We start from the raw sequence: 21144 nt of genomic DNA, 5'->3' as shown, positions 1-21144 counted from the left end.
CCCTTTCCTCCCCAAGTTTCTTTGATGTTTTATCACAGCAATAGTTTCATTACATTGTGTTTGTTACATAACTATTGGATATAGAAATTCTCAGACCGTTTCAGCGGTACCCATGTGTTGTACAGGTCCCATTAACATGATACCAGTTGATTGACATTGTACTAAGAATGATAGCTCTTTCTCCTTATCTATAGAACATATTTTCCCATTTATAAAGTGACCTGAAGTATAAACTTGTCCTTCCTTTGCAAAACAAATGAAGAAGAAGTGAAGAGCTGACCAGTTGTTCTTCTACCTTATTTTGAGGCAGGGTCTTTCTTCTTACACACTAGTTTCCTGCTAAGTCCTGCCTTTGCCCCTGTGCCACCCGAGGAATGCTGAGATTATAGCTGTGTGCCACTGCATCCAAGCACTGAAGCCAGCTCATCAGACTCATATGGCTTTTACCTGCAGAACCACTCCCCAGTCCCTATGCATCGTCTTTAAAAGCGGATGCGTAGTTTGCACCGGGTGGCCTACCTTTGTGTTCATTCCCCGGCCCAGCCTTGAATGCTTTTCATGGCAAGACCGCCTTTGGCCCTTTGCATTTGGATCAGAAAGATCCGATGGCAGTGTGGTTTAGTAGACACCATTTGAACATGTAGCAGAATGTTTGAAATATTTCCAGAAGGGAAGTATTCAGCATTAGCACTTGGCAGAAAAATAGATGCTTCTTGGAACTGGAGAGATGACTCAGTGGTTAAGAACACTGGCTTCTCTTTCAGAGGACCTGGGTTCAATTTCTAGCACCCACTTGGCAGCTCACAATGCTCTGTAATTCCAGTTCTAAGGAATCTAATAGGCTTACACAGACATACGTGATGGAAAAACACCAGTACAAATAAGTAGTAAACTTAGTTAAAACTTTGAGATATTTTTGCAGGTCTTTTTTTTTTTTTTTTTTTTGCTTTTATGTAATTTGGCCATCAGTTCTCTAATGTTAACTTTGTAGATATCAAACTGTTGTAAAGGCTGAAAGGCTGCTAAAGAGTGGCAAAAGGTAACTAAGAAACAAAGTTTTACTGGGTGTGGTGGTCCATGTTCGTTATCCTAGCACTGGGGAGAACGGCAAGAGGACCAGAAATTTAAAGCCATTCTTGCCGGACATATGATCATAACAGACTCAGAGATGGGGAAATGGAGCATCCCTAGAGTTCTACAGAAAGGGATGCCAGCAGAGAGAAAAGGCAACATGGCTGGTGTGATGATCTGATGCGAAACAGTGGTTTACGTGTTCTTTTCCTCCATAAGCCAGGACTTGCCCCCTTCCCAAATCTCACATTTCCTTGGTGTAGGACCCAGAGGCTTATCTAGTTAATAAATTGAGCCTTTGGGATTGTCCTCTTTTCTGATCATGGGGGCTCAATCACTCAGCAGCTGACCTGGAGCTTCCCACGTCCCTGAGTTCTGAGAGTCGTGTACCAGCAGCTGTGGCTGTAGTCGAGAGGGGCCTAGAGCCTCCTACTTATCCACCACTCTAATGAACTCAAAGCACACTTCATATTGGAGATGGACCATCTCAGTCTGTTTCTTACAGTCTCCAGCTATCATGGGGCTAGCCTGGGATACATGAAACTCTGTCTGAAATGCACACATGCACACATGCTCCTATATACGTAAAACTCAACATGTCCGGTCTATCTTAGGATGCTGATATAAGCAATTCAATTGATTTTAGCACACATATTTACTTATCTTTCTAAACTTATAATTTCTTTTGCCTTATTAATAGCTAGATTAATAGCTGGATGTCAGTATAACTGGCCAAACTCCCATGAGGAGATAGCTAGCTCCTCAGAATCAGAGAAGCTAACTTATTAAAATTTGTATTCAGGGGCAGTGAGGTTCCTCACCCATCAAAGCACTTGCCACCAAGTGCTTGATGACCTGAGTTTGGTCCTCAGAACATGAATGATAGGAAAAAAACATATTTCCAAAGACAATTACCAATTGTCCTCTGATGTCCATATGAGTTAACACATAGATACACTAACTAGCAAGCTAACTAAATGGAAGGAAAAGAAAGACCCAGAGCTAATGGATGGTAAAAGCCAAAGGTTAGGGTTTGAAGTCGATTCCGTGGACTTGTTGGCTAAACTTGACTGCCTCAAGCAATGGGTAGTATGAATTTCACTGAAGTTCCTCTGAGGACTGTTTCCAAAACCACGTGCATGCCTTAGGATGCCCTTATGCCATGATCATGTTGTAAATGTCATAAACTCCGAAGATGCTTGTGATGGCTTGTATATGCGCATCCCAGGGAGTGGCATTATTAGGTGTGGCCTTGTTGGAGGAAGTGTGTCACTGTGGGGATAGGCTTGGAGATCTTCCTCCTAGATGCCTGATATCCCTTGGCTTAGTTTTGATGAAGGGACTTTTAAGGCTTAGAGAAATTGCAATGCTAGAGTAGAAACGTTGTGTAAAACCTAATCCTCCACAATGGGAAGGTCCAGAAGGTATGTCCTTCACCAGTCCTATAAGACTCAAACTGGTGAGAGGGGCACCAGCACATTTGAAGAATTTTGTTGTTTCCCTTTTCCATGTGTCAGACCTTAGGGTTGGAGATGCTGCTGAATTAAATGAATTAAATGCAATTAGATGAATTAAATCCAATGGGTTTAATTGGGCCCTGAGGTATCAAGGGCCAAGTGGCAACATTGAATTACCAGAGACAAGGTGATCGTAGTTATTATAATGGACAAGGTAGACAAAACAATGTTTATAATGACATACCCTGTAATGGTCAACACAGGAGAGGTGAAATTTATAATGGCATGAGTCATTTGGACTTTTGGTGCTGGCTAATCAATCATGGTGTTTCCAGTCATGAAATAGATAGGAAGCCTATTGCATATCTGTTTGATCTGTATAAGCAGAAAAATTCTCAAACAAATGAAAGAAAAGTCTACATTGGATTGTGGCAAAAGGCAATCTTGGCCAGGGAATCAATTTCCAGACTTGAGCCAGTTGCAGATCCAGAACCCCTTGAATGAAGGGGTGACCAGGTTTTAGGTGTCTTATCAAGATCCACCTTGAGGATAGATCTTGATAAGACACCTAAAAGTTTTGCTGTTAGTCTTTCTCCAATTCTTCCCCAGAAGGACTTATAGCCTTTTACAAGGGTAATTGTACACTGGGGTAAAGGAAATGATCAGACTTTCTGGGGTCTATTGGATGCTGGTTCTGAATTGACACTGATCCCAGGAGATCCCAAGAAACATTGTGGCCCTCCATTTAAATTAGGGGCTTATGGAGGACAGGTGATTAATGGAGTTTTGATTGATGAGCAACTCACAGTAGGTCCAGTGGGTCCCCGAACACATTCTGTGGTCATTTCCCCAGTTCCAGAATGTATAATTGGGATAGATATATTCAGAAATTGGCAGAATTCTCACATTGGTTCCCTGACCTGTGGAGTGAGGGATATTATAGTTGGAAAGGTGAAATGGAGGCCTTTAGAGTTGCCTCTGCCAAAGAAAATAGTAAATCAAAAACAGTATCGTATTCCTGGAGGAATTGCAGAAATTACTGCCACGATCAAGGACTTGAAAGATGCAGAGGTGTTGGTTCCCACCACATCTCCCTTTAACTCCCATATCTGGCCAGTGCAGAAGACAGAGGGATCATGGAGGATGACAGTTGACTATCGAAAATTAAATCAGGTAGTAACTCCAATTGCAGCTGCTGTACCAGATGTAGTTTTGTTACTTGAGCAAATTAACACATCTCCTGGAACCTGGTATGCAGCTATTGACCTGGCAAATGCCTTCTTCTCAGTGCCTGTCCATAAGGACCACCAGAAGCCGTTTGCTTTCAGTTGGCAAGACCAGCAGTATACCTTTACAGCTTTGCCTCAAGGATATAATAACTCTCCTGCCCTGTGTCATAACTTAGTTAGAAGGGATCTTGATCGTTTGTCTCTTCCATAAAATATCACATTGGTGCACTATATTGATGACATTATGCTGAGTGGAGCAAGTGAGCAACCACTTTAGACTCATTGGTAACACACGTGCGTATCAGAGGATGGGAAATAAATCCAACCAAAATTCAAGGACCTTCTATTTCAGTGAAATTCTCAGGAATACAGTGGTGTGGGGCATGCAGAGATATTCCTTCTAAGATGAAAGATACGTTATTGTACCTGGCCCCTCCCACTACCAAGAAAGAAGCACAATGCTTAGTGGGTCTATTTGGATTCTGGAGACAGCACATTCCTCACTTGGGCGTGTTACTCGGGCCTACTACCCAAGTGACTTGGAAAGCTGCTAGCTTTGTGTGGGGCCCGGAACAGGAGAAGGCTTTTCAACAGGTCCAGGCTGCTGTGCAGGCTGCACTACCACTTGGACCAAATGAGCAAGCAGACCCAATGGTACTTGAGGTGTCAGATGCTGCTTTGAGCCTCTGGCAGGCCCCTGTAGGTGAATCACAGAAGAAACATTTGGGATTTTGGAGCAAAGCTCTACCATCATCTGCAGACAACTGTTTTCCCTTTGAAAAACAGCTCTTGGCCTGCTATTGGGCCTTAGTGGAAACTGAATGTTTGACAATAGGACACCAAGTTACTATGAGACCTGAACTGCCCATCATGAGCAGGGTGTTATCAGACCTTCCAAGTCATAAAGTAGGGCGTGCACAACAGCAGTCTATTATCAAATGGAAGTGGTATATACGTGATCGGGCCAGAGCAGGTCCTGGAGGCAGTACATATGGTATTACAGTTTGTTTGGAAGAAGAAATGGCCAGATGTACGATTGTTCACTGACTCATGGGATGTAGCTATGGATTGGGTGGATGGTCAGGGACGTGGAAAGATCCCAATTAGAAAATAGGTGAAAAAGACATCTGGGGAAGAAGTATGTGGATAGAACTCTCCAAATGGGCAAAGGGTCTGAAGATATTTGTGTCCCATGTAAATGCTCACCAAAAGGTGATTTCAGCTGAGGAGGAGTTCAATAATCAAGTGGATAAGATGACCCGTTCTGTGGACAGTCAGCCTCTTTACCCAGCCATCCCTGTTATTGCCCAGTGGGCACATGAACAAAGTGGCCATGGTGGTCAAGACAGAGGTTATGCTTGGGCTCAGCAACATGAACTTCTACTCACCAAAGATGACCTGGTTACAGCTGCTGCTGAATGCCAGATCTGCCAACCGCAGAAACCAACACCGAGCCCCAGATATGGCACCATTCTTCAAGATCATCAGCCAGCAATCTGGTAGCAGGTTGACTACATTGGACCACTTCCCCCATGGAAAGGACAACATTTTGTTCTTACTGGAGTAGATACTTATTCTGGTTATGAATTTGCCTTTCCTGCACATAATGCTTCTGCCAAAACCACCATTGGTGGACTCACAGAATGCCTTATCTATCATCATGGTGTTCCACACAGTATTGCTTCTGACCAAGGAACTCATTTCACAGCCAGAGAAATGTGACAGTGGGCCCACGATCATAGAATTCACTGGTCTTACCATGTTCCCCATCATCCTGAAGCAGCTGGTCTCATAGAAAGATGGAATGGCTTTCTGAAGATATAGTTACAGTGCCAATTAGGTGGCAACAGCATGGAGGGCAGGGCAGAGTTCTTCGATGGCAGTATATGCTTTGAATCAGTGTCCGATATATGGTACAGTTTCTTCCATAGCCAGGATCCATGGGTCCAGGAGTCAAGCGGTGGAAAAGGTGCCACAGACAGACCCAGTCAGGCCTCCTCCCATGGGAGAAGCAGGGTCCCAATACTCAGGTAGGTAAGGAGTCGGCTGAGTGACAGACAGACACAACACACCAAAAAGCGGTTTGAATATGCTGAAAAAATTTTTTTTGTTTTTTTGGATTTTTTTTTTTTTGAGACAGGGTTTCTCTGTATAGCCCTGGCTGTCCTGGAACTCACTCTGTAGACCAGGCTGGCCTCGAACTCAGAAATTTGCCTGCCTCTGCCTCCCAGAGTGCTGGGATTACAGGTGTGCACCATCACTGCCTGGCGCAATTTTACTTCTATAAACATCTCAGATATGTACACATGATTTAGGAACTACTTTTTTACTTCATGCCAGATTACATCAGGTGATGATCAAATGGGGACTTACATATTTACAACTTGAAACTAAAAAGCACAGAGCCAGAAGTGGTTTTTGGGAATCTTTTGGTACCCAGACAGTGGTTAATCAACCCAGACTTGAGATCACTCTATACTTAGAATTCTGCCAAGCTGTAGTCTGAGCAAATTTGCTGTAGCTAGTAAATTTTATTAACATTTTATGGCCACTCAGGCCAATTTGGAACTGTTGTCCTGAGTCTTTGTGGAATTTCCCTGTTTACTGGAGGAGCCCACCTACACCCTCTGAGTAAGTAATGCTTCCTACCATATATTACAGTTGTTGGAATTCCCAGACTACTCTCCTTGACTTCTGACACACCTTCCTGGTCTTTCCCTACCAGCTGTTGAACTTTGATCCTTTCACTATCCACTGTATCTGGATTTCTCACAAACAACTCTTCCTGTTGTAACTGATTCCTTACATCTCCAAATATCTTATTCTCTTTCCTCTTAACTCTGAGTAAAGCTTGGAAAAATGGGGGATCTTGTGTTGAACAGTTCAGGAATCTTCTTTAACCCAAGTCTGGTATTACCTGGTGCTGATCATCAGGTTCATTGGCATCAGTCTTTGTAGGCCCTGGAGTGATCATGCTATCAGAAATGTTTCCTGGAACATCCCTTGGGCCCTTGATCTACCATGATCTGGCCAGGTTGCATTATGTTAACTATTATCATAAAAATCAAGAAAGACAAGGCACAGAACCCAAATTCACAGAATTTGATCAATGCACTGTAACAGTTCACAGAAGCAGGATGCCAGGGACCTCCGGGAGGCTAAGTTCCGAGGAACACACGTCTTAGGTCTGAAAGCACGACTTTTCGCCATGTCACATAGACTCCACTGGAGTTGGTATGGCAAAAAGGTAATAGTTCCACTCACTATCACTCCTAGTTATCCTCTAGGAAAATTTTTATTTCCTGTCCCCACAACTCTAGGGGTTCTGCTGGTCTAGAGGTTTTGGTTCCAGAGGGGGTAGTGCTCCTACCAGGAGCCACAACAAACATTCCATTGAACTGGAAGCTCAGACTTCCCCCTGGCCATTTTGGGCTTCTAAAGCCCTTAAACCAACAGGCTAAGAAAGGAATAACACTGTTAGGAGGGGTGATAGATCTAGATTACGTTGGGGAAGTTGGATTGCCTTTCCACAAGGGAGGTAAGCAGGATTATGTCTGGAGTGCAAGAGATCCCTCAAGGGATCCCTTAGTCTCTTAGTACCACCATGTCCTGTGATTAAAGTCAATAGGAAAGTACAACAGCCTAATTCAAGCAGGATGACAAAGGACACAGACCCATCAGGAATGGGTCAATCCTCTAGGAAAAGAGCTAAGACCTGCTGAGGTACTTGCTGAGGGTGAAGGAAATACAGAATGGGTAGCAGAGGAAGATATTTATAAATACCAGCTAAGGTCATGTAACCAGTTGCAGAAATGAGGATTATAAAGTAACACGAATGCTTCTGTCGTATTTTGTTAAGAGTACAGTGTGTGGTGGCGCACGCCTTTAATCCCAACACTTAGGAGGCAGAGGCAGGCAGATTTCTGAGTTCGAGGCCAGCCTGGTCTACAGAGTGAGTTCCAGGACAGCCAGGACCACATAGAGAAACCCTGTCTTGAAAAACCAAACCAAACAAACAAACAAACAACAAAAAAAGAATACATTTGTCTTTCTTCCAATTTCTTTAACATCAATTGGTATTTAAGTAGAGACACTAAAAGAATGTTCCCAAGGGACATTGCCCCATTGTAAATTTACAAATGCGTTTGTGATTGTATGAGGAATAGTTATATCATGTTGGGCATATTCACGACCTTGTTATTGTTTCATGTGGATCTGAGATATTATTTATGTCAAGTTGACAAGGGGTGGATTGTAGTGGCTATTCCTGGTTGTTAACTTGACTATATGTGAAATGAAACTACAATGCAGAATTGGAAGGCTCACCAGTTTTCCTAATCTGGAAGCTGGGAGATACAAGAAGTTTCTGACCTGGATCTTGGCATGGACATCTTGAGGCATAGTGGCTATGAATTCCAGAAGATTAAGACGAGATCTCTGAGTTCAAGGTCATCTGGGTGGTGGCACACACCTTTAATCTGGGCCACACCTTCTGCTGGAGACCTACATAAGGACATTGGAAGAAGGAAGGTTCGCTCTCTCTTTGCCTGCTTGCCTTGTGGGACTGAGCAACTGGAAGTCCTTGGACTTCCATTCACAGCTACTGCTGACCATTTTGGGAGTTGGACTACAGACTGTAAGTCATCAACAAATTCCCTTACTATATACAGACTAAGCATAAGTTCTGTGACCCTAGAGATCCCTAATACAATGCATTGGCCAGAGGCATAAACATCCCAAGATTTTAAAAAAGAAAAGTGGCTTTCAGGCTAGATAAGACAGGCTTGTGAATTGTCCCTTTCTCTCTTCTGAAGGTAACTTTATGGGCTGTGTGCAATACTGTCAGGAAACGGCAGTGCGGTATTATTTGTGAAGACAGGTGGAGAGACAGCTTTGCCTAACAAGGGTCCAAAGCCAAGAAGGGGTGGCTCAGACCAGATCCCAGGTCCGTCCCACCTCCTCAGTCAACAGTTTATGTTTAAAACACTTGGCTTCCCCCCTTTCTTTCTTCTTATTAACAGTTTCTGAGCTGTTACTATGAACAGGTTCTGGGCACAGTTTGAAAAAAATCTCTAATAAAAGCTATGAGTTTGAGAGCCACCATAGTGATTTCTGCTTGGACTTAAGGGGTCTTTGGATTCTGAAGTGTGATTGCTAGGGCCTTTTAGAACAATGCCCAATTTCTTTCAAAATTCTTAGGTTACTATTGCTGTGAAGAGATACATGACCACCACAACTTTTTTTTTTTTTTTTTTTTTTTTTTTTTTTTTTTTTTTGGTTTTTCGAGACAGGGTTTCTCTTTGTAGCCCTGGCTGTCTTGGAACTCACTCTGTAGACCAGGCTGACCTCGAACTCAGAAATCCGCTTGCCTCTGCCTCCTAGAGTGCTAGCATCACAGGCATGCGCCACCACCGCCTGGCAACTAAAGTCTTTTTTTTTTTTTCTTGCTTCAACTTCTCACTTTAGGGTTTAGACCTGTGTTCTGAGGGTTAAATAGTAGGCTTTTATTTACTTGGTGTCAGTCATGTTAGCTTGTCACCCTATCTAATTATTTTTAATGAGTATTGGTTTGAGCAATAGACACTATGGGAAAAGAACTTGGTTGGAGTCTGTGATATATTGTTCTTTTTATAGAGATAACTTTGTTTTGAGGTAGTTCCATGCTGGGTCTAACTTCCTGTGAGAACCAGCATACTCTTGCTCCTCTAGGATCTAATCCTGGGATTCCAAGCCAATCCAGCACTCTCAGAAGGACTGCTGACCTTGGTGTCTCTATCCTTATGTGTCAAGCACCACACTCTTTTTTCCAGCCTCTCTGTTCCTTTCATTGAATCAGGCTATGCACCATAAAAAAGTCAGCATAGCCTGATTCGTCTTCTCTGGAGTTTGGTCCAGTGGCTTTTAGAGCTCCTCAATTCCTAGAGACTGTTCTAGGCTGGAGAGATTCTATCTCATTGCCCAGAGTAGGCGAGCCTAGCACACTGTGGGCAGCACCAACCCTATGCAGGTGGGCCTGGGTTTTGTAGAACAGGTAGCTGAACACAAGCTAGGGAATAGTCCAGAAAGCAGGATTCCTCCATGCTTCAAGCTCCGGCCTGTGTACAGAGGCTTTCTACAGAGGTGCGACCCAGCCAGGTGAGAGAATTCTGCCAGAGGGAAGAGGGTGGAAGCAGGGAGGAAAGTCACTTCTGCTGCCACAGCTTGGTCTTCGCCATGTCATCATCTTGGTTACCCAAGACGTCCTGTTCTGAGTCGGGTCGGGCTGGGCCCGTGAAAGGCCAACTAGCTAGCCTGGGAGGAGTGCAGCAGAGTAGACCTCTTCCCAAGTGTTACAGCTCTTATGACAGAAGCTCTCGGACGACGAGTAGTTCTCGCACACCTTTAATAATAATCTATAGGATTCAAGATTGGACTTATATACTGTTTTGGGAGTGAGTCAGGGTTTGACAGCAGGTACTTCTCATTGGCTTGGACTGAGAACTTGGGGAAACCTTATTTACATGTGGGAAGGCTTGGTGCTGCTCCTACAGTGACCGATAGCCACATGCCTCTCCTGCAGGGGGCTGTGGGGCTGTAACTGGAGCCAGGGGCCCAGGGGACATGACCAAACTCCTTCAGTCCCATGTAGGCAGAAGTCACCTATCAGGTCACCGGGGTTCAAGGTCAGTGCTCGACCTGGGACCAGGCTACTTGTGCACAGCTCACCTCCTGACACCTTATCATCCCTCAGTGATGGACTACACTTACTCTGGCCTCCATCTTCAATGGCCTGTTTTTGAAGTTCAAGTCATTGTAGTCAAGTGCTTATATATACTTTCTGTTTCTGGCTTCTACGCTAGAGTGGTCTGTCACACTATTATGTTACATACTTGTTCTTTTCATTGCTTGATATCAGCTCATCATAAGCATCAGGAAGGATCGACTCACTCATTGTAGCTGTATAGCTGGGATGTCACAGGCTAGTAGGAGCTCAGAGGACAGATAGGGCCAGGGAGATGGTCCCATCTCAGATGGTAAAGTGTTTGTTGTTATGTAAGCATGAAGACCTGAATCTGGATCCCCAGTACCCAGGTAAACGCCAGGAGTGGTGGTGCATGTCTGCAACCCCAGCACTAGGGGGTGTGTCATGGGGTTCTGTGTGGAGTCAGTCTAGCCAATTGCTAAGTTCTGGATTCAGTGAGAAACCTTGCTTCAATGAGTAAGGTGGCTTGTGATAGATGAAAGACATCTGACATCAAGCTCTGACTTCTACACATAGGTAGGTGTACACATGCAGAGAGACATAGACAGATGGAAGGGCTTGCAGTATTCAACCTATTTAAAGGTAGTGTGACTGCTGGGAATGGTGGGACACATCTTTGATCCTAACCCTTAGGAGGCAGAGGGAGGCCCTCTATGGAGATCAACCTGTTCTCCACAGCATGTTCTAGGACAGTACTACATAGAGAAGGAGGTTAATAAGAGAACCTAGGGGAGATCTAGTTTCTCAGAGAATGACTAGGCCACTGATTTCCTGACTCAAGAAAAATGCCAGTGGGTTTTCATCATGAGGGCCAGAGTCTGAATATGAGCCAAGATTAAGAAATGGAAATCAAGCCAATCTTCCAGGTAAGACTCTCATCAGACTGGACTTGAATACGAACTTTTTCTGCATTGCAACACATACCAATCAGGGCAGTACAGTTTTATATCCTGCCATTATACGGTAAGGTTGATCTCTACAATTTTAGATTTATTTTGCTTTGTTTTCTCACACAGGCTCTCATTTGTAGGCCTACCTGGCCTGGAATTCTCCGAGTTCTGCCTCTGCCATCTGGGACTGGTACTGGGCACCACGCCCAGCCTATCCACTGCTTTCTGAGGCAGGCTCACTCACTGAACCTGGAGCTCTTTGATTTGGTTAGGCTGGCTGGCCAATCAGCTCCAGAAATCCACTTTGCTTGCCCTCAGTCAGCACTGGATTCAAGATACATGTTTAAATACCTAGCTATTACACAGGTGCCTGGGATCCAAACCCTAGACCTCATGATTATCAGCAAGCACTTTATGGATGGAATCATGTCTCCGGCCCCTCCACAGCTCATCTCTTTCTAGCATGGAATATTTGTCTAAATGCTCCAGACTGTTCATTGATCCGATTTTATGAACATAACAGATTTCTATGCTAAAATTTTAATTTGGGAATCTAGGTGGATAATAAATCTAGCATAAAGGCTGTGAAGGTGGAGGAGATGGCTCAGGGGGCATACTCTCTCGCTGTGAGGACGAACAGAGTTCAAACCCCCTGCACCCATGTGAAAGCTGAGTGTGATTCTCTTGTCCCAGTAATGCCAGCATCAGGGACAAGGCTAGGCAGATCTGAGGCGCTCACTAGCCAGCAAGCCTACCTTCAGGTTCAGGGAGAACCCGCCTCAGAAAGTGAGGTGAGGAGGAACTGAGTAAGGCTCCTAACTTCCTGCTCTATAGTCCTCACATGTATGGCATCCAGGCGCACATATGCATACATACTGAGAGGACTGAATTAGCCAGAGCAGGCCGACTCCATGGTAGGCTGCAAACTGGCAGTTTGGGGGGCTAGGCTTAAGTTTCTGTTTCCCAGAAATGAGAACCCAGATCCAGGAACCTGTGGTCAGACAGCCACAGCCCCCAGCAGCCAATCTGAGGAAGACACTTTATCATTTGGCCTGAAATAAGAATAGGTAGCTATGAAGAGTAAGCAACCCCCTGGGAGGTCTCCAGTGTCTAACCAACTATAGAGTCAGGCCCCTAGAGACTGAGCTAAAGGTAAAATGTCACACACCCCTCCCTGGAATTCCCCTGACAATAAGAGCTGGGCCTGAGAGTCCACCAGGGGTCTCTCTCCCAAATGGGGAGACCCTGCATACAGGAAATTCAGTTGAATAAACACCCTTCACTTTTGCATGCTATTTGAGTCTGGGGTGTCATTCTCTGGTGATTCTTAAGCCTTAACAATACCATATATATGAATATAAAAATTCAAGGCAGAAAGCTGTTTCTCAGGATATACACGTATAATATGCTCAAATTCATTATGTAAAAAGTACATCCTTTGCCTTTAATCCCAGCACTGGGAGGCAGAGGCAGGAGGATTTCTGAGTTTGAGGCTAGCCTGGTCTACAGAGTGAGTTCCAGGACAGCCAGGGCTATACAGAGAAACTGCCTAAAAAAACTAAAAAAAAAACCTAAAAAACAATGGTAACTCAATCTCTGGGCACAGCAACTAGAATGCTAATCTTCTAAGCCATATTAAAGCTAAAAATAAAAGCAAAAACCTTTTTAAAAAATACAGTTTACCTTTGCAAGGCATTCAAGACATGTCTTCCTATGCATAAGATTTCTATCACTTGAACCCTGGTGAGGGTCCAACCAGCATCTCCAAGGACAACTTCCACTAGGAGTCTTTATAGGTGTGTCCTGCTAGCCACTGTTCCCACCCCCATCCAGTGGTGTAAGGAATCCAATGAACAACTAAACACTTTAACTAACACATCTACGTTACAGTCCTAAGGTCAGAGGTAGCTATGTTTTGGGAGAGGGATACAGTTACTTATTTTAAAAGATGCTGGTGCTAAGGAATTTACTGGGCCCAGCTATTTGTACAGATTATGTCCTCACAGCAGTCCAGCAATACCACATTATCCGACACTTGCACTTACAGAATCCCAAGCTATAGTTTGAGACTACTGTTCAATGGAACAGCCACTAGCTATATAAAGCTACTGGGAGCTAATCATGTGTAGTCAGCCAATTTCTAGAAAATAAAACTACAAGTATTTTAACTATGTTAAAGGTATATAGCATTTATCATGTTTAAGATACAACACACAGATTAACCATTATATCCAGATATTAACAAGCCAGACAATATTAAAATAATTCATTTTTAATTTTCAATAAATACTTACTACACAGTCATATCCCCAATGATAAATCAACTGTTCTGAGTTAGCAAGAAATTAGAAAATTTTTATAAGAAAAAAATGATCTATTATACAGCATTAAGAATAAAGCTGTCGGTCGGGTGGTGGTGGCGGCGGCGCACGCCTGTAATCCCAGCACTTGGGAGGCAGAGGCGGGTGGATTTCTGAGTTAGAGGCCAGCCTGGTCTACAGAGTGAGTTCCAGGACAGTCAGGGCTACACAGAGAAACCCTGTCTTGAAAAACCAACCCCCCCCCCCAAAAAAAGAATAAAGCTGTCTGAAGAACTCAGATTTGACACACCTGTGGCAAGTTTAAAAGAACATGAATCAAAACACAGTATCAATAGATGCATATTCTATAACCTCAGTCTTTACATATGCCTGTTCCGGGACACCAACCTTAGCACTGACTCCTCTAAAGTGAGCCCGTCATGGCGCCCTTGGCACCACCCATCACAATTTTGGTTGTTGCTGGGCACGTGGCCCACATCTTTAATTCCAGTTCTTTGGAGACAGAGGAAGGTGGATCTCTGAGTTCTGAGGCTAGCCTGGTCTACAGATTGAGTTCTAGGATAGCCAGGGCTACAGAGAAACACTCCTCCCCATTCCTCCCCAGTTTTTTTTCTTCTTTTGGTTGTCTTGACAAAGGGGTGCTAATGCTACTAAACACCTAACACAAGCCAGACCCCTACAACAAGATGACCCAGGCCCAGCTGTGGTAGCATCAAAGGTTTTCTCAACTCTTTTAAGGTGGAACTCACGCCCATCTTTGTCACCATGACTGTAAACAGATTTTGCTGAATAGCTCATCAGTTGCCATAACCATCAAAAGTAACAGTTACCTTTAAGTAGTAAAATAATAATTTCAGGATGGTTAAAGCACAAAATCAACTGGAAATGACAAAAATTAGTATACAGAACTGGCCTTGTATTCAGATCTGTGAGTCAAACAGCCAAGGGCTCAAAGCAACTGTATATTAACATTTGATCTGTACTGCACATGCAGACTTCTTATCATAAAGCACAGTTCCACAATCATTTACAGTAGCATTTACACTGTGTTCAGTGCCACAACCGCGCCAGAGATGAGGTGAAGTGTGGGGGAAGACTGTATAAGTTATATGTAAATACAGTATCATCGTCTTCAGACTTGAGCATCCAGAGTATTGGTTATTCAGGATTCCTGAGATTAATCATCCTATATGAAGACTGAAGGAACCACTTACTTTCCTCTGAGCCTGCTCTGTCTGTTATAATTGTTGTTACAGTTATCTTTAGGATTAGGGACTCAACAACCCATGACATCATGCCTGTAAGGCAATCATGGTATCACTGAGCTGTATCCTGAGCCCTGCCCATTTAATCTTGTAGCGCTGTTTCAAAGCAGCTAAGCAGTGTCTTCTGCTCAATTTCCTGCCATATGATAAAAATCTAATGCTATAAAAAACACTAGGCAATTAGCAAAGTGTTCTGAAAGTGTTTGTCAAAATGTAAAAAATGAATTCTCATTATTTCCTCAATCCCGTCATTGCCAGGTATCTGGACAGGCTAGATTAAGTTTTACTCATGGCATAATTTTGCAGTAACCCCTCCTAAAAGTCTTTTACAAACATCAGTGTATATATGTGTGTATATATATATATATATATATATACACACATAGACACATGTATATATATATATATAATATAAAGCTGTAAATCAGCTGAGTTCTTCTTTTCTCAAAACAAATTCTGATTCTAAAATACCTATGTATAATACAAGGGAGCCCAATTTAAAACCAAACCAAACCATTCTTACTAGGTAGAAAAATTGTCAAATCATTAACACATTCACATTCTATGTATTTTCTCATGGTCAACAAATGGACTCAAATGGTTTAAGTTATCCCACCATTTAAAGAGGAAGGTATCTGAAATAATCTTAAACCACGGAGTTAACTTAATTTCATCACTGGCTGCCTTCTTCAAAATTTCTTTGAGTTCTTCCTTTGATACATAGCAATAGCTTTTAATCTCGTTGGGATCCGGATTCAAGGTTACATTCTTCCTCAGAAACAAAATGTAATCGATTTCATGTTCGCCCCAGATACCATCAGATTGGGCCTTGTAGTAAATTCTTGTCAGATAATTCATTTCGTTTAGATCAACCTACAACATGAAAAGAAAAATCAGATAATACTACTACTGATGAGGTCAGAGGGGTGCATGTCTTTAATCCCAGTACTCAGGAGGCAGAGGTAGGTGGTTCTTTGAGTTTAAGGCACAGTGAGTTCCATGCTAGCCAGGGATGTACAGTGAGACATGTCTCAAAAACAAACAAACAAACAAACAAACAAACAAACATCAAGAATCAAAGAGAAGGAAAAACTGACTAGTGACAGATGCTAACCTAAAATTAACACATGCCAAGAATATCTTATTACTGTCTTGAGTGTCTCAGTTTTTTATTCCTGAGACCAAACATAAGTTAACTTGTTTTCAACATTTTAAAAAGCAGTTATTCAAACTAGAATGCAGCACCTGTACTTTAAAGTCGCTATTACAGAAAAGCATTTGCCGTCCAGCTGCATAGGAGCCACTGTGTCTCCCTCTTCAGAGGATGGTTCAGTCAGCATGGTGGCACACTCCTTTAGTCCTAGCTTGCTGGCTGGAAGCAGAAGCAGGCAGATCGCTAGGATTCAGGACTAGACTGGTCTAGACAGTGAGCTTTAGGCTAGCTAGCCCTAAAATTTGCTTCTTAAAATCACAGACATAGTTTTGTTCAAGTATACAAGGTAGGCTATTATAATTGATCAAATCAGAGACGAATGTTTTCTTGTGGACATCCTTAGGACCATGAGCCATGGGTCTGAATGAACTGATCTCCCTGGAATTGTTCCATTCCTTCTAAAACCATTTTCTATCTATCTCTCTCTCTGTGTGTGTGTGTGTCTACCTAACCTATTTTTGAGGCAAAGTATTTTTTTTTTGGTTTTTGGTATTTTTCGAGACACGGTTTCTCTGTGTAGCACTGGCTGTCTTAGAACTCACTTTGTATACCAGGCTGGCCTTGAGGCGAAGTTTTACCATGTAGCCCTGGCTAGCTAGAACTCTCTACGTAGATACAACTGGCCTGAAACTCTGACCATCTACCTCTGCCTCCCAAGTGCTGGGACTTAGCTCCCGAGGGCTTGCAAAGCACGGATGAAGGACAGCTTCCATCCCCAGCACCATGGTGTGTTTCTGTGTTCTTAGTACTAGGAAAACGAATGCGGGCAGATCATCAGATCAAGGTCATCTTCAGATACAGCTTAAGTCTAAGGTCAGCCTGAGCCACATGAGATCCATGGAATCTCATAAATAAATAAATAATAAAATAAAATAGAGCCGGTGGCCCGACGGTGGTGGTGCACACTTGTATGTATCCCAGCACTCTGGGAGGCAGAGGCAGGCGGATTTCTGAGTTCGAGGCCAGCCTGGTCTACAGAGTGAGTTCCAGGACAGCCAGGGCCAGACAGAGAAACCTGTCTTGGGAGGGGTGGGGGAAGGCGGGTGGCCAGAAAGAAAGCTCAAGAGTTAAAAGTGCTGTCTTGTCCTTCCATAGCACTAAGGTTTGAGTCCTAGCACTCACACTGCAGCTAATACCTGGCCTTAACTCTAGTTCCAAGGGATTCAACTTCCTCTTTTGGCTTGCTCTGGTACTGCATGTAGGGAAAAATAAACATAAAGTAAAAATAGTTATTATTATTATTTTTAAAAAGAGGCTGAATAGATGTCTCAGCAGTACCTACCAGAAGATTCAGATTTGATTCCCAGCACCCGTGTGCATGTGTGTGTGTGTGTGTGTGTGTGTGTGTGTGTGTTGATCTAAAATCCTCTTTTCTAGTGTCCTTGGGCACCAGGCATATATATGGTACACATAAATGTTGGCAAAATGCATACATATAAAATAAAATAAACAAATCTAGGAAGCTTTTTTTTTTAAGAGTGAAATAAAAATTTAGCTGGATTTGGAATGTGTACCAATAATCCCAGCATTTAGGAGGCAAAACCAAGCAAATTGCTGGTTGGCCAGCAAGAGCTGTGCAGTAAGGCACTGCCTGAAAAAAACCAAGACACTAGAAATGCACATATTATTCCTTCTTGAAGGGCTGATTCCATAAATCAGGAAGTTAGAAAACACAGACCATGCACTACTGTAATCCCAGCGACTGGGAGGCTGAGGCAGGAGGATCAAGAATTTAGGGCAAGCTTGGACTACATGGTTAAATTCTATCTCAACGTTATTGGCCTGGAACTTAAAGAAGAGCACTCGCCAAGAACTTACATAACTCTGGGCTCCACTCAAAGCATTGCTGAAACTTTCTTTGGTAATTTTGCAGTGTTAAGATGCTCAGGCCTGCGCTGGAGGCCTGCCTGGAGGCTGTCTGATAGTGAGGAGAGTGAGTACCTCTTCCAAGGGAATCCCCAGCTCAGCCTTTAAGCGCCTCTGTGCGGCTCGCTTCACCCCGATGGCGTTGTTCTCTTCCAGCTCACCAGGGTTACTCAAGGGATGACTACAGCAACTGTTGGTGAAACAACCTGGGAAACAGTAATAAGAACAAAGAAGAAGTTTTCCAAGTCCTTGAGAGACCAAGGAAAAACTTTTATGGGTAAGTTTTAAAGCTTTCTTAATCAAGATCAAAGTATACAGATAGTTCAGATATTAAGATTACACTCATTAGACAGGATTATTTAATATGAAACAGAAGTTAAGCCACGTGCCTGGCTGTTCCTTTGGGACCTTGGCCTTCAGTCAGGTTAAATAGTTCCCAGCAAAACCTACATTACTCATTATGTATACTAACCTGGAAAGGTGATTTTAGCATCTGATCTCTGCTGTAACAGGAGCTTGTTTTCAGTATTAAACAAGAAGACACTAAAAGCTCGATGTAGTAATCCTAAAAGCAAAACAAATACGATTGGTCAGATTTTGCTAGCTATTTGTACAGTTTTCCCTCCTGCAGTTGAGAGTATGATTAACACTTGCTGATGGTTCTGCTGTTTTCCAGTCTTCTGACAGGAAGTTCTCTGTGGCTGTTATGGAGAACAGTTCTAGAAAACCAGCACCAGAGTGAGTTCTAGAAACTCTGTCACCAAGGGAAAGGAACGGCAACTTTGATGCATGTCAAATGCTCTTTCTTTAACCCAGACTATTTGGTATCCTGCTCTGTGTGTGTGTGTGTGTGTGTATAGGTTCATATTTCCCTTCAATACCTACTCCTCTTCAGAAAGACAGACTTGAGAACTACAATAGTAGTCTATTCCTTACGATCCAAAATAATTCTGAAGCAGCATAGTGGAGGGAAATATGACAGGAGAGGTAGAGAGGTAGATCTTATTTCTATACCATTTAACTGGGATGAAAGGTTAAGGGAGCATTCAGAAATGGCTCCCCCAATACTTGTGGGGCAGATTTCTGTGACAACCAGCCAGTCAGAGCTAACCCTCTCCAAACCCCAAAAGAGAAAGTATTCCTTTTATCTCAATATTTTTCTCAGCTAAATGTCTAGACAATTCACTTTATAACAAAGTATGCTTTAAGACGGTACCTTTGTTGATGTTTTCATTCAGGTGACAATTTTTCTTAGTATCAGCCCCAATTTTATTGTCATTTTCATCAATAAGAATACACATCTCTGCTAGAAGCTGAACCTGTTTTTCATCAAGATGGCTGGTGTTTATTTCAGGCATTGTGACAGAATGTCTGATCTGACCTAGAACACTAATATAGAGAAAAGTCAGTGTATTACAGTTTTCTAAACGGCATAGAAATGTAGTACAGACATTCTAACACAAGCACTGTTAGAAGTGAAAGTGGACTTCAACTCACAGGACTTATCTACAACATTCATAAACTAATTTAAAATCTTCTCTAGGGTAGTTTTCAAACGTGCGCAATTACTAAATTCTCTGAAATAACATCTTTAACTCATAACACCAGGATATAAAGAATGAACTTCACGACCACAGAATATAAAGTGACATTTTCTCACCCATTTAAAGTACAAATGTACATCATCAAACTCAAGAAAAAGATCAAGGAACACACAGGAGAAGCGCTTCCGTCTCTTTATAAAACCCACGCGGACATTTGCCAACCACAACACCTGCAAATCTCTCTTAAACTTAGAAAAAAAGCTTAGGAGCAGACCTATTTATTCATTTTTGGAAGGAGACAAGTGCTCCACACTGGAGGGAAGAACAGATTTTTCTCAAGTCCCTTTTTATAACTCAACTCCCCAAGGGTTATGAACCACACTACATTTCTCGACTGCTGGATCGCTCCTCAGGGCGTTTCCATAGACAACCCTGAAAACGCGAGGGGACTCGGTCGGCCATCCAACGCTTTCTAGGACCAGGCACCCAGGCCCGAACGACAAAGGCCACCATGGCGAGCCAAGCTGGGAAACCGTGCCACTTCAGCTTCATACAACCACCCCACCTGTGGTCCCCTCTCGCCATCCTTCCCCAAATAGAAGGGAGGCTTACCAGAGATTCCAGCTAGAGGTGCAGAGAAGCTGTGCGGAGCTCAGTACTTCAACTCTCTCCGCAGCATGCTCCGCCCCCAGGCCCCGCCCCCTAACAGCATATCCAATCGCTCGCACCAGTGCCCGTCCGCGCCACATGCCTCCAGCCAATTGCCAGTCTAGCGTAAGCCTGACGTCACGACCGCGCCAGGTTGGCGCGTGGTGGCACCACTTTCCCTGCGCGTGGCTCTGAGAGACACACTGGAGTTGTCCTGGAGTGATTGCGGCCCTGGGACCCGAGCGAGGGTGTTGGCGACTCCCGGTGGAGGGCCGAGACGGTCCGCACGTCTAGCTGCCTCGCGGTGGGGAAGCTTCCTTACTGGGGAGGGTTCTTGAGGAGGGTTCGACTCGGTCGGTCGCCAGCCAATGGCACCTTCAACCATGCCCGGGCACGCCAATCAGCTGGAGACAAGGCTAGGGCGGGCCCCTGACTCTGCTTAGGTGTATGTGCGTGATGACGTCAGACGCCTTGAGGCGCGTGCTCCGATAACTACTGTTTTCTTACTGGAAATCCCTGTGTGTTGGTCTTGATGGAAATTAAGAAAAGTCAAGAAATCATTGTTAACGTGTTAGTTTGGAAGCTTTACTCCTGCCTGCCTAACATACTCTTCCAGTCTGTTTCCAGTAAGAAGATTCTGTAGATCTGCAGTATCGATAATTCCTAAGGCGCTTTGCAATGCGGAATAGTTGTTCAGCAAAGTTAAATGAAGTAGTGGCTGATTGGGGAAACAGCGTTTGGATTGCATTAATTTGACCGTCATTAGTCCATCATGTGACAGTCTATTCTTAATAAATTCAGTGACTCAAGGGATACTACAGATTATATGTGAAGTTTTGTAAATTTGGTGGCACACTATTAAACCCCAGCACTCAAGAGGCAGAGGCAGGTAGATCTC

The 21144-nt window shown here is 43.5% G+C and overlaps 1 protein-coding gene across 1 annotated transcript; it reads right to left on the bottom strand.

Annotated features, from left to right (window-relative positions):
• Positions 1-13645: 13645 nt before the first annotated feature.
• Idi1 (isopentenyl-diphosphate delta isomerase 1) lies at positions 13646-20594 on the bottom strand. The gene is made up of 5 exons (XM_052157100.1): positions 20211-20594; positions 19271-19443; positions 18527-18619; positions 18130-18260; positions 13646-15848 (listed from the first exon to the last, which is right to left on the bottom strand). Exons 1-5 carry the CDS (start codon positions 20345-20347, stop codon positions 15531-15533), a joined length of 852 nt encoding a protein of 283 aa, XP_052013060.1. The 5' UTR covers positions 20348-20594; the 3' UTR covers positions 13646-15530.
• Positions 20595-21144: the final 550 nt, after the last annotated feature.

The sequence above is a fragment of the Apodemus sylvaticus genome, chromosome 14 (assembly GCF_947179515.1).
Source record: "Apodemus sylvaticus chromosome 14, mApoSyl1.1, whole genome shotgun sequence".
NCBI classification, from domain to species: Eukaryota; Metazoa; Chordata; class Mammalia; order Rodentia; family Muridae; genus Apodemus; species Apodemus sylvaticus.
Note: the sequence above shows the minus strand (reverse complement) of the source record. Positions and strands in the feature narration are given on the sequence as shown.